General features: G+C 41.8%; 1 protein-coding gene across 1 annotated transcript in view; it reads right to left on the bottom strand.

Annotated features, from left to right (window-relative positions):
• The window catches only part of LOC129109242 (oxysterol-binding protein-related protein 10-like), a 64,220-nt gene extending 49,719 nt beyond the window's left edge, over window positions 1–14,501 (bottom strand). Inside the window, exons 1-3 of the mRNA XM_054621264.1 lie at window positions 14,266–14,501; window positions 7,830–8,008; window positions 3,663–3,742 (exon numbers count right to left, since the gene is read on the bottom strand). Of these exons, the coding sequence (XP_054477239.1) occupies window positions 3,663–3,742; window positions 7,830–8,008; window positions 14,266–14,501 (495 nt within the window). The remainder of the gene's footprint in view (window positions 1–3,662; window positions 3,743–7,829; window positions 8,009–14,265) is intronic.
• Between the last annotated feature and the right edge of the window lie 188 nt (window positions 14,502–14,689).

The raw sequence follows: 14,689 nt of genomic DNA, 5'->3' as shown, positions 1-14,689 counted from the left end.
AGGAGTAAGGAACGGAAATAAAACAGGCTTACATGTATTTTATGAAATTTGGAAAGATGCGATGAAGTACTATCAAGTGGCAGTTAAAGAAACAATAACTTCTTTCTTCTCTAATTTAATTACAGCAAACCACTCAAATCAAAGACTTTTATTTAAAATAATTGACTCAATGGTCCCCCCAGTCATTTTACTGATGCCTCACAAGAGTTGTGTGAGCAGTTTTTTGTTTGTTTTTTGCAAACAGAGTACAGATCATTAGGCAACAAATTTCTCCCCCAGACCGTGTTTTATATGTTAGTAGGGATATTAGTAGGGAGTTATTTTAGCAGTTTTGATCCTGTTTCGCTTTCCTTTTTAGCAGAAACCATATCCCGTATGAAATCAACCACGTGCAGCCTTCATTTTATACCAACTAAATTTCTCAAAGAGGTTATTGACACAGTCGGGCCCAGTATTTTATTGATTATTAATAGCTCGTTAGCAACAGGAACTATTCCATCCAGTCTTAAACATGCTGAGGTCCAACCTGTTTTAAAGAAACCGAATCTTGATCCCTCGGTTCTTAACAATTTCAGGCCTATTTCTAAACTTCCGTTTTTATCAAAAGTTTTAGAGAAAGTTGTTTCAACCCAACTTCTAGCTTTTATTTGTCTTAATGATGTGTTTGAGAAGTTTCAGTCAGGTTTTAGAGCTTTACACAGTACAGAAACCGCCCTCCTCAAGGTATCCAATGACCTCCTTTTAGCAGCTGACAGGGGGGAGAGCTCGATTTTAATCCTTTTGGACCTAAGTGCAGCCTTTGACACGGTAGACCATGCCATTTTAATCAACCGTCTTAAGAACTGGGTTGGCATCAAGGACTCTGCACTTAGTTGGTTTTATTCTTACCTCACTGACAGAACCCACTCGGTCACCATAGGTAATTACTCATCTTCTACTTCCAACATTACCTGTGGTGTACCGCAAGGTTCTATTTAAGTCCAATTTTATTTTCCATATACATGCTCCCCCTAGGTCAAATCATCCAACGTCATAATGTCTCTTTTCATTGCTACGCAGACGACACACAGATATACCTTCCACTGAAACCCTATTTTAGACTGTCTTAAGGATATAAACTGTTGGATGGCACAAAACTTTCTTCAACTCAATAATTCGAAATCTGAGATCAATTTATTTAGTCCCCCAAGCCCCATCACTCCTATTGTAAATGCACTTGGTCCTCTGTCTTTAAATATAAAATCCACTGCAAGGAACTTAGGAGTTCTATTTGATTCCGACTTCACTTTCAGACCCCACATCATAAAAATAATCCAGTCCTGTTTCCTCCAAATCAGAACCATCTCCAAAATAAAACCTATCCTCACTCCCCCAGACCTGGAAAAAATCAGATTTTGCTGATCACTTTTAAAGCACGTCTGGGTCTGGCCCCGACATACATAGGAGAAATGTTGACCCCGTATGAGCCAGCTCGCAGCCTTAGATCCTCAGGTGGGGCCCTTCTGGCTGTTCCAAAGTCAAGACTGAAAACCAAAGACTAACGTGGTCCTAATGTAGCAGCTTAATGGCTCCCACGCTAACAAACTTTCGCCATGCTTGGCTCGCGATTGGCTCGTGCGCGTGTGTGGTCTGGTCTCATGGACTACTACTCTACTGACTACAGGCTCCAAATGAGGTCAAAAGTGCAAGTTGGCAGCACCCGTAACCAAGATATTTGGGCTTCATATTTGTACAGTTGCTGGAAGTGGAGGCGTCTTCCATCTATAATTACAGTCTATGAGACACATACATACACTTATTTTTGACATATTGTGAATTATCGCAAACAGAAACATCCAGTGAATCTCTCTCTCGCTCCCTCTTTGCATTGAGAAGACATTGATCGGTAAGTTTGGGGAAACAAGTGAAGACATACTCCAACTTATTCAGTGAATGACTCATCACAGGCGCAGCAGACAGTCTGCTCCCAGAACCTAAATGAACACTGAGAGCTAGTGGCCAGGCTGACAAATCAATTCCTCAACTTGACCTTCTATGTAGGCCACTGAGAAAACTTACCTCAATGATGCAGAATGTGTATTATTATGTATTATTAGTTCTGCCATCCTCCTCCCTCGGCTGGTCTAGCTCTTGCCCTAGCATCGTGATGAGCTTTTTACCTTAAGGAAAGCTCGATGCTACAGAGCTTACCATCATTTAAAAATGGAGTAAGGCAGGGATCTCTCATTTATGGAAGTATGTGTTACACAAGCTCAAAATGTGTGTGTATGAAATGCTTGTACAAACATGCACGCACAAATTCCTCAATCTCCATCCATTTTCAAGTGTACATACAGGCTTATATACAGCTGGCAAGGGCCTGGCAAAGGTCCAAAAATAAAGAAAATATTAAAAGCGTACGTACAAAGTAGCACTAGTAATTTTGTTTCACTGCTCGGGCCAATTAACTGATGACGATAACGATGGTTAGTACAGTAGATGGGCTACTGCGAAAAAACAACCGCAGGCTATGGCTTCACAGTGTATAGCACTTACCTGACCTAAACATAACAACAATAGTCAGCATGCTAGCGATTAGCACTAGCGATTATGGCTAGCAATTAGCATAAGCAATTCACAGGCTAATTGTAAGGGTAACAGCTATCATTACTTTAGCACATTTTTAGCCTATTATTTCAACTGTTTGACTTTACTTTTAGCAAATTTTAGCTATTTCAACTGTTTAGCTTTACTTTAAGCTAATTTTAGCTATTTCAACTGTTTATCAATTACTTTTAGGGAATTTTAGCTGACTATTTCAACTGTTTATCCATAACTTTTTCTTGTACCATATTTTTGAAATGTTCCTGATTATCTTTAATTGTTTTAACGACTTTTGGATATCTGCTGTTTACCTTTTTGTTATTTTCTGCCATACTTTACATTTTTTTCCCTCTGTGAAGTGACTTCTTTCCTCCATAATGCATTGTGCGCCAGTCTGTAGTCAGTCTTACACTAGTCATGTTCTTAATCTATTAAGATAATTTATTTACCTAAACCTGACAATATATATTTACAAGCCTATGCAGGAACATTTAAAAAAAACCAAGATGTGCAGAAGGTATGGGGCTGTTGGATTTACTGTGTGTGAAAAGGACTGAACAAATGTTGCTTTTTGGAGGCTTTCAGCAGTGAGATGGAGTCGAGCGGTAAATTGTGTAATTTAGTGTAGTTGAAAAACTAACAGCATCAAAGCACACAGCTTGTGTGTGTTTCTGAAGCTTGTCCATTTAGAGGATACAAAAAATGCTCTTATCTTTTAAAATCACAGCACACATCATAACCCACAATAAGCATTACCTTTAATGTACCTGGAAGCGCAAAATGGTGGCCAGGAGCACAAACCATTAGTGACATCAGTGGCTGGTGGTTCAGTTGTTTGAGAACAGAGGAGTAAAGCAGCACTGAAATGCTGAATAAGATGAACCTCCCTGTAATGACCAGCTGGACTGGAGCATATAGTGGATGGAAATATAGTCTGGCTCCATTATGTCCAGAAACAAAACCTGTCTGCCTGGCCAAATGTACACTTCTCTGTACATTTGGAATAGCTGTAATCCAATAAGGATGCAGAGACAAGAAGGGTATTGTGTGTGTGTCTGTGTGTGTGAGTGTGTGAATACCTTGGCACTGCTGTCAGAGTGGCGTCGGGAACACAGCTGTAGCTGAGTCATCCATAACTCTTGCTCCTGGGCATCCAGCGCTACCAGGAACAGAAAACAGAGACACAGCATCAGAATTTGTGTTTTCCTGATCTCAGTCCCTGAGCCAGGAAATAACCTGCACATTAAAGGTTATGCCAGTTATTAACATTGTATTTACTGTTAAAGGGGAGGGCTGCTGTTGTTCCATATTTTTCCAATTGTCTACAAATTTAAGGAAAACACCCAAAACAGCACCGATACTAACAAGTATTGTGTGTGTATCCAAAGACGGATATACAGAGCTCCATTGGTATCCAAAAACCCCCATCAATGATGGAGGTTTTTGACGATCCTTCATTACGATTACCTGACCCACATACACTGCTGCCCCATATACTTATTAGAGCTTGAGAAGCAGTGATTCCCAAACTGTAGTGCTACGTTAGCTCTGGTCTGATGGTATGCAAGAGCCAGGCTAAGGGACCTAACAATTGCAGTCCAAATGGCTTTAATTTAAAAAATCCATTTAATTATTTTTAAAGACAACAGTTATTTATTACAAAAACACTATATAATTATGTTAAAATCAGTTGTTAATCATTTACATAATTTAAAACTCAAACTTTCTTTCAATGGCCATATACATACAGGTACATAAATAACATTGACCTCTTAATTGAACCCATCTTAAGTATTAGGGATCAAACCGCCAACCTCCTGGTTAAAGGACGAGCACTCCACACACTGAGCTACAGTGGCCCCCCAAAAATGATAAATTAGAGATAACATTTGGTTGATACCAGTCTGATATAGCATGAACTAGTAACTAAATGCAGTCGTATTCAGACTCCTTGGTTGTTGATAGAAATTCAGACAAACCTTTCAATGCCGAAGTCAGAGTCAGCACTTGAGCTGCCAACAGCGCCACCTCCTGCTCTATTTCTAGCTAAATTAAAATTTTACCAGGCTTGCTAGAGCTGGGTTTAACCATCACAACGCCAGAGGAACAGCAAAGTAACATTTTAAGTCTAAACAAATCACACAACACAGTCAAAAATAGTAAGAGTGTTTGGCTATAAGCTAACGGAACTACTAGTACGTACACAGCTGCATGCATCGCAGCTGCTAACAGCTAACAGAACTACACACACAGCTGTGTGCATCACAGTGTTCAGAAGTTACTTTGCAGCCACAGTAATGTAAAGCTGTTTGCTCACCTTTATTGTTTTCTACTGTGTGTCCTTCAGCTAATAGCTAATGAAGATCTGCACTCTATTGAGTGCACCTCTTAAGTTTAACCTTGTGTTTCCTAAACCCTCTAAAGAGGATTTGATATTACCATCGCCCGGATCAGGAACTGAGGGTGGTGAGGTTACAGCCGGGAACAGGTTTGTCTTTGAGGCAATGCATAAGGCTCTGTGGACTCCATCACGCCTCTGAACAACATTGCCACAGCAGTTGTCTCCTTATTAAATATTGCAGAGGAGCCTGATGAGGTACCCAGTATATCTGCTCCAGGGCCATCCACTACCTAAAAAAACAACTGTCTGAGGATTCCAAAAACCCCATAAGTTGTGCACCTGGTACTCCTAGAGGTTAGAACTTAAAATTTTCAACTGGGAAAATTCAGAACTAAGAGTTGTTTGAAACATAGCATTAGGCCTTAGGGGATCCATTGGGATGGGGCCTGACTTTCCTATCCACCTGCTCACCTGTTTCCACTTTCCCACATCAGCCCTGCGCTGCCAGCACATCCCCACTTGCTCCTGGCCAGTCAATGTCTCTTCATGCCGTTGCGCTCCAGCCTCTCAACCTCAAACCCTGAAAATTGCCACCTATATCCTGAAGCCTTATCCCATACCGGCATCGACATCTGTTCTACCTGATTGCCTGTACTATCTGTATTTGAGTCCTGTCCCTGCTGCCTTGCACTCATCCTCCGGCAAGTTACATTTTGCTCTTTAACTCATGAGCCATGGGATATTCATATTCTTGTATGGCCACAGGGGAGTTTCTCCACTATAGGATTGATCGCACATGCGTGTCCAGGCAAGTAAGACCTGGTAAATATCCTTCTTTGACACACTGAAGCTTCATAAAACGATCTTTCAGGCCTTTTAACTTGACATGGTCTCTGAAAGAGCCACATAAGGCTTTTCCCAGGTCTGTGTCTGAGTTGCTAACATGGACTGTATTGTTTCCTCATGTTCAGCACATTCTCTGCCGTGTCACCTTTAACCGCTGTAAAATTTAACTCAGCTAGTGAGATATTTTTTACTGCCTCCACAACAACTCTGGCACTAACAATTGTTTGTCTTACCGCCAAACCTGCCTCACCGACGGAACAAATGAAATGTGTGTTTGAGAGGAAATTAAAGATCTCACAAACAAAACAAGAGAAGCCAAATGTAGTCTGAAGTGGTTGTATCTTTAATTTGCTGGCGATGAGAAAGAAATGAAAGCTTTGTGAGGCTACACAGAGGAGGAGTAATAAAAATATCTAATCTGACTTGAACACAGCTACGTCAAAAAGCCAGAATTGTGACAAAGAGAGTGAGAGAGAGGCAGAGTGAGACGGACAGGCGAGGAGAGTGTGAACAGGAAATTACAGCTGTCAGATATGGAGATTGGCAACTCACACAACTCTGTCACAGTCCCACAGGAATACGGTGACCCCTGCGGTCAGCCAATCACACAGTATTCTTCATGTGTCAGACACACACACACACATAGCCACACACACACCTCAATCAATGCTGTTTTTGGTAGGCGCTGCATTTTACTGACACTTCTCTGACTGCCTGATTTATTGCATAGAAATTTGTATTTTTAGGTCAAACAGCATGATGGCATGCAAAATTTTTATTTTTGCGCCAAAATTGTATTATTGCAGGTGAAATGTAGTTTTAAAAGTCAGGGAAGTAGTGTCTTGAGGCGGAGGGAACGTGTAGTGCACCAGCTAGCTAATTGTTGTTAAATTTAATTCAATAAAATTCTTGGTTGACACACTTGGTTGGTTTCTAATTCAAGTTGGGATTCTTATGCATGTTTCTTTCCCTTGAAAAGTAGCCGCGCTAGCGCTAGCCATGTTGCTAATGCTACTGCTATAGCTACTGCTAGCAGCCAGAAAACAAACCAGGAGCTACATGGAAGCTAGGACCAGCCAGTAGCAGCCGGAAACAAACATCTATGAATCATTATCTGTTTGATTATCCAAACGAAAAACAAGTTTAAGGTGGGAAAGTGACATAAGGATTGTCCAGGATTGTCCCGTATGTAAGCTAGGTGTCCTGAGTCCCAGGACCTAAAATGTCCTGGTTTTCAGCAGTCACTGTCAAATGGTCCCGGTTTTTACAACTGTTATAAGAAAATAATAACATACTTGTTTTCATTGCTTGCACAGAAATGTATCATATTTTCTCCCACTTTTTAACCCAATATACTGTATAAACATAAGCAATGCACCATGTGTCTTAATTCGATATGTCATTGTCAAAGCTGTTGCTATGGCGCTTTCTGACAGAGCCTGTCAGTGCACAGTCAGATGTCATGCCGAAAAGAAAGTCTGTCTTATCTAGACATTACTCCTTTATATCTTTACATAGCAAATAGTTGAATGATACTAAATTCATTTTCTGAATCCCGTATATAGAATCTTTTTTTATAGAATCTTTTTTTTCTTTTTCTTTTTTATGTACCGTCCTAAAACATATTTTGTCTCCCTGTGCACTGTGTGCACATATTTTGCTGACAACATTAAACTATGTGCTGTTGACTCATAAGACAAATGACAAGCAAACAGCGTACTGTAGCACTGCGTCAACAATCACACCAGTGCACCTTCAAAGTAAAGTACTGACCTGAAGGCTACTTTATGCTACGCTAACAGAGAGTCTCTGAGAGGAAGCACTCTTGTGCTGCTGTGTGTTACACTTTGCTTTGCCATCGATCCGGGTGCAAACCTGAAACTTGAACGAAGAGTTAGTGTATGTGTTATTGAGATGCTGGGGGTCTGGTTCCCATGACAACAAATGAGTGGGAGGTACGGCAACATCATTGAATTACAGAATTCCCATCTCCGGCCATTTTCCAGTCTTGCGAGAGAAAATCTCTTTTTGCACAAGACATAAAGACCCATTCTCTTACCTCTGAGTTTGTAAGCGTCCCCAGTAGTGGATTGAATAGTAAACATGTAGGGATACTCGTCGCAAGAGACCACCATTGCTCCAAGAAGAGGCAGAGACCCTCTGGGTGGTCGCTGGCTTTTACTGAGTTCATTCAGATGATATTGGAGCTGGCCAACCTCTGGATCCAGTTCAAAATATCTGCAGGAGGAAAAAGTGAGAGAGAAATAAAGAGACCGTCAAAAGAAGAAACATGAGCTGGAGAGAGGTTGTAAAGGCCTTACGGTTGGGACAGAGAGGGCCTAGGGGGAGGAGGGGCTGTTTTGGGAGTGAGGGCTGCCATCTCAGTCAGTAAATCTACAACAATCTGATAAATTCCAATGTGTCAACAAGCCAAATGTGGCCAATTAGGCGAAACAGCTTTAGATTGTTCATAACAACTTGCCATTGGCTTAACAAGCGTGCTATGGTTAAAACCGACCAGTAGTGGATGGGATACACACAGCGGTTGAATATATCACTTTTCTGCAAGTTTTAGCTCGTTAAACAGGTGTTTTGATAAATAATTCTGATTGAGTTACTCACTAAGGTTTGCACTTACAGTAACACTTATAGTTGCCATCATCTCAAATAAACTGTCTCCAGCTAAACTTCGCCCTGTGTCATTCTCTCTTTCTTTATAAAGTAAAGAAAATAGAACAGTCATACTCTTACTATTTTAGAACCGGTTCTAATTCAGAGCCAAGTTTCAGGTAAAACCATAGAGGTGGTAATACCATAAAGTTTAACCATATGCAAATGATATTTTTCTTTATATTGCAACTTACAGTGCATTATAACTGCCAAAAATCCTGGAACTACTGGAGCAATATGGTAAAATTCCAGCCTATAAAATAAACATAAAGAAAACATTTAAGGCCAGATATGGGCAATAAAGTAGCAGTATCTTGATGAATATTTGATAAGCGCTGCTCAGTTTTGATTGGTGTTCACAAGCTTCATCAGGAGCCGTGACAGAGACTTCTTGGCTCTGATTGGCTGTTTTTATTTAGACATAGTTGAATCTTGAAAATGCCATTAGTAGCACTATGAGGAGGCAGAGGAACTTGCTTTTCCACTGTTTATCTGTCTTGTGTACTTTTGTCAGGATATAGTGACAGTATGAACAAATATTCCAAAAACTTATTTTTTAAAGTTACCAACTTTAGCTTTAAGGCATGATCTGAATAATTCTTCCACCACTGCCTAAAAAGACAAATTCATCCTTTTGTAGGCTGAAATATCTAAAGAACAACTGAATGAATATCCATCACATTTTGTATCCCCTGAATTTTCTTCTAGCGCCATCATAAAAGTGATCTCTTTTGGTCTTATTAAAATATATCTCAACAACTGTCGAGTGGATCGCCATGAAACTTTGACATTCATGGTCCAAAGAGGATGAATCCTAATGGTGATCCCTGGACATTTTACCTAGTATTGGTGCATGTTAGTCCCTGTGTTTTGTCATGGAGTTTGGAGGACAGAAACAAAAAAGACCCTGTCAGTATGATGGTATCTCAAACCATGACTGCAAACAGCCATGCTTGGATGATTGTGTGTTTGATGTTTTTGTGTTTGCCTTCTCATCTGTTTTGTTGTTGTAATTCCAGACATATTCACAACTCCACTCTTGCTTCTCTCTTACTCTCTGACGTGGGAAAGCTCACTACACATAAAACAAAACTTAACAAATATTTTATTAATATTTAAATTCACGGTGAGAGAGTGAGACATGAGCAAATCCCTGTTATGTCCTCTGCAGTGTGGCTGTTTCAAACATCATAAGAGAGCATCCATTGAGAGTCATTGTTGTCCTCCGGTTGTTATATTTTATCTCTCCCCTTTGAACCTCCTGCTCACACTGTCTACCACACACACGTACACACACACTCACAACCACTGTTTGTGCAGTATTGCTCAGTCAGCATTCTCCACCTGTGATGAGAGTGAGGACAAATCTTATTCCATCTCACACTGGAGCTCATATGCAAGCTACTGAGGGCTGAATGATTTTACCCCGGAGTCTTTCATATGGTCGTGAAGCAGTATCTCTAAGCACTGATGGTGGGGGGGAGCGACTTTAGCTGGGATGGATGAAGATAGAGAAAGGGTGCTACAGGGGTAGAGAAAATAAAAGCCCAAAGGTTTACTATAAGACAAAGATACCCAGCAATGAGAAGAAAGAGGCCACTATGAATAATTTAAATCTGTTTTCACACAGCAATCTGTTTCCTCCGCTCCACTGCTGTTATGTGACTGTGTGGCATGCAGCGGAACATCTAGTGGATCCAGCTCAGACCTCCTCTCTCTTCCAATATGAAAATGATCAGCAAACACAAGCATGAAGCAGCGTGAATCAATAAGCTCCTGTCTACGTCATGTTTGTGTGTTAGGTATGGGGGGGTTGGTGTCCTCTGTCCCCAGATGCAGCGGGGAACATGGCAGAGCATAATGGTATGTTAACCCTGCTGACACTTGCATGGACAATTTCACTCAATGTGATCCAAAGAAAACGTCAAAATCATCACGCACTGCATAATGTCACAAAGAAGCATTTTCTGATCTGACGCCCAGATCAGGAGGTCAGCATCCTCTGTGTGGGCCTTCCAAAACCATGACAAATCACTGAAAGATGAATCTGTTTTATGATGTAACAGCACCACGGTTAAAGGTACAATATGTAACATTTGTTGCTTGCTGTTTGTAAACACACAGCATTCAAGTTGGTCAATCCTCCTCGGCTCCACAAGCAAGCTAATGAGTGAATGACAAGATGGAGTGGCGCTCCTGAGAACAAAGCACTGAATCAGCGATGGTTGAGCAAGCTAATGAGTGAATGACAAGTCAGTCACCGTTTGGGTGTTTAAATGACTATGGAACATAACAAATAAGCGTTACGTTCAAATAACTAAGAAGTTTCAGAAAAAGTGACAAGTCAGTCACCGTTTGGGTTAAATGATGAGTTTCAAAGTTACATGAGTTTCAAAGTTACATGAGAAATAGGTCAACATTTGGGTTAAAATAACAACAGAAATGCCGTTTCTTAAGTACAGAAGTACGGATTGGCAACTCACACAACTCTGTCACAGTCCCACAGGAATACGGTGACCCCTGCTGTCAGCCAATCCCTCAGTATTCTTCATGTGTCAGACACACACACACACACACACACACACACACACACACACACACACACACACACACACACACACACACACACACACACACACACACACACACACACACACACACACACACCTTAATCAATGCTTTTTGTTGGTAGGCTCTGCATTTTACTGACACTTCTCAGACTGCCTGATTTATTCTCATAGAAATCTGTATTTTTTTGGTCAACACCATGATGGCCTGCAAAAATCGATTTTGTAAAAAAATGTATATTTTTGCATACCAAAATTGTCGTATGCCCTGATTTGTCCTGTACTGCCATCATAAAATTGATCTTTTTTTTTGTTTTTAGTAAATATCTCAACAACTGTCGAGTGGATCGCCATGAAACTTTGACATTCATAGTCCCAAGAGGATGAATCCTGATAGGGATCCCTTGAAATTTTACCTAGTGTTGGTGCATTCAAGTCCCTGTGTTTTGCCATGGAGTTTGGAGGACAGAAACAAAAAAGACCCTGTCAATATGATGGTATCTCAAACCATGACTGCAAACAGCCATGCTTGGATGATTGTGTGTTTGATGTTTTCGTGTTTGCCTTCTCATCTGTTTTTTTTTTTAATTTCAAAAAATTATAAAATGACTAAATTCAGACATATTCACAACTCCACTCTTGCTAAGTGCTGTTACTTAAGAACGGAAGTTATATGACCAATAGGTCAATGTGTGGGTTGAAATCAATACGGAAGTGGTGTAACTACAGTATGTGACAAATAAGTCAACGTTGACTACCTCCAATGGAAGTGAACGACAAAGGAACTGGTTTCACTGTAATGAAACCAGCCCAGCCAGTAAAAGCAGGTAGTGGTCATTCTACTGGACCAGATGGGGGTGTAGAATGCAGAACTCATGCATTGTGTCTCCTGCAGCAAACACTGGAGGGTGAAAAAGGAGCTGGACAAAAAAAGGAAGCTAAATGAACAGCTTGGCCGGTGAGTGCATGGATCTTTCTCCGACCCTGACACCTCACTCATCCGTCAGCGAGGTGTCTGGCCAACCATTAGGCCATGTAACCCTCGCTAAGGCACTAAATCCATCAGTCAAGTTTGCAGACCGGAGTGGCTTCTGGAAGCCCGGAGGCCCGAGACAGGAGAATGAAAAACAGTTCACTTAGATAGCAGCAGGGGGGGGGGTACTTGAGTGAGCAATAGATGCTGAAAGAGAAACGCAGAGAGAGACAGCGGTATTTAGGAAAAATGGAGAAACTAAATATAGAGTGGAAAAATAATTGACAGACTGAGACTGAGATAAACTGGAGTGACCAAGAAAGAGAGACAGAGAAGAGACAGAATTTTAAATAAGACAGACATTTTCTTCATAAACAGTATCATAGCCACTCACATATACAAAACAAAAGAGCAAGAAATGGCTCATAAGTAAGTGACATAGTAGGTAATATTAGTAGCTCAGAAAGTTTATTGAGCCAAGACCCCCTGGCCCAGTGCTGGAAAATGAACTTTTTTCTTCCACCATGGTGGAGGAATACTAATTAGCCATCTGCTTGTGTTTGTTGCAGGTAGAGTGTGTGTTTTTTGGGCCCAATGGGCCTTCGGAACAACAGGCATTTGTTGTCGGGATAACGGGCAGTAGGACAAATGGGCTTCAGGGGGGACATTTGACATTTCGGACGATTCGGTTTTTGAATAATGGGCCGTCTGACAATGGCATGGCACCCATAGAAGATCTGGGCCAAAGAAAGTGGGCATTTGGTGGTGGTGGGGTGCTGAAGTACACTGGCAGGAACCCTGGTTTGGTTTGTTTTATGCATGTAACCCCTAGGCGTTTGGTTTGTGACAATTTTTCTTATCATGAAAAAATCATAACTGAAAAAGACTTACAAAGACCACATTGTTAATCAAGTTTGGCAGCCATTCTGAAAGCAGCCATAACTCTCTGGAGTGTTGGTTGATTCTCCGTCAACCGACCTGTCACAACAAATAACAACAACTAAATCAACTCCGACGGACTGAGAACAGTGAAGCAACAATCAGTGAGACGGTACAAATGTGACACCGCCTGTCTGTCTCCAGGCTCGGCTTGCTCTGACAGAATGCAAAATGAAAGCACAGATCAGGGTTTTATAAATAATGGGGATATTAATACCATATTCAAACACGCACCCGCACACACACAACCTGCTGGCGCTCAAACACACACACAAACACACACACATGAAAACTCCCATGTGTTTTGGAGTCCAGTACAGCAGTGGAAGAGAGAGTGTGTGTGTGTGTGTGTGTGTGTGTGTGTGTGTGTGTGTGTGTGTGTGTGTGTGTGTGTGTGTGTGTGTGTGTGTGTGTGTGTGTGTGGAAGTAAGTAAGCCTATACCACACACTGTCAAAATGTGATCATGGAGCTCATTACACGTTTGGATGCTCTTCCTATCGATCCACTAAGACAGTGGGAGAGTGAGACAGAGAGTGAGCATTTGAGGAGGAGAGGAGGAGAGGAGAGGAGAGGAGAGGAGAGGAGAGGGAGGTTTTAGATGCAGAAGAGGAGTGCAGGGCTTTCCTGATCCTGGATGACTCATTCAGTGTTTCTGGGACTCCCACCCCCGCATCTCCTCTCACTGAGCCACTGAAGCAGGTTCAGACTGAATGAATGGAGGGATGCACGCACACACACACACACACACACACACACACACACACACACACACACACACACACACACACACACACACACACACACACAGATGGGAAACGGTGGAAATATGAACTGATGGTTTACTGACCCGTTCCACAGATTTTGTTGGAAGTCGCCCCAAGTGGTTTTTCATGCAACTTTGGTCAAATGCAGAATATATAAATAAAGTTATGTCAAAATATGACTCTGCAGATGAATTTATCAAAGATACATCTGCTTGTATATGAATTCTGCATCCGCACAGATAGACAGACTGAGGGGTGGGATTAACTAAATATATGGTCCAAAATGTAGAACATTTACAAAATAAGAAAAGGAATCAAATCAATTTTTAAACACACACATATTACAGAAATTATAGTTAAGGTTATGGAACTAAAACATTGAGGATGGAACATATGGCGCCAGTCTGGGATCCCCAAGACGTGATAAACTCAATTTTGAGTAAGATCAAATACTTGCATGGTCGCAAACTATATTGTTGTACTCGGACCTAATAATAATATTAGAAGAATAACATTAAAAACAACATTCAGTAACCCACAATTGCAGTGGAACACTCTTGGTCCGTCAGTCTGTGACCTACCTGCTCTGCCAGCCCTGGAGCGGGTTCGTGTATTTCTTCAGGATGCCCTCCAGGTGCCGCTTGCTGCGGGCTGCTTTTTGAAGCGCGGGGCCCGACCCTGCGCCGCCGTCCCTGGTGGTCCCGGACCCGGCTCGATGCTCCGCCGCAGCCGGGCTGCGCGGCCGGCCATCCCGTTGCTCCTGCTGCCTCCTGCAGGGGGTCCACGCGGGGCTCTCCTGACGCGCTGGCCGGTTCATGCTGCTGCTGGCTTTCTGCCTGAGATTGGTTTCCACTTGAGAACGCTTTTCAGAGGAAAACAAGAAACGCAAAAGAGAGAGAGAGAGAGGGAGAAAGAGAGAAAGAGATGAGAGAGATGATGGCAAAGATTTGATGCAGTTTTTTTGGGGGGCAAAGTGTTGCAGCGATGAGAGAGAGTGAGACACGA

This window comes from Anoplopoma fimbria, chromosome 20 (assembly GCF_027596085.1).
Source record: "Anoplopoma fimbria isolate UVic2021 breed Golden Eagle Sablefish chromosome 20, Afim_UVic_2022, whole genome shotgun sequence".
Classification (NCBI taxonomy): Eukaryota; Metazoa; Chordata; class Actinopteri; order Perciformes; family Anoplopomatidae; genus Anoplopoma; species Anoplopoma fimbria.
Note: the sequence above shows the minus strand (reverse complement) of the source record. Positions and strands in the feature narration are given on the sequence as shown.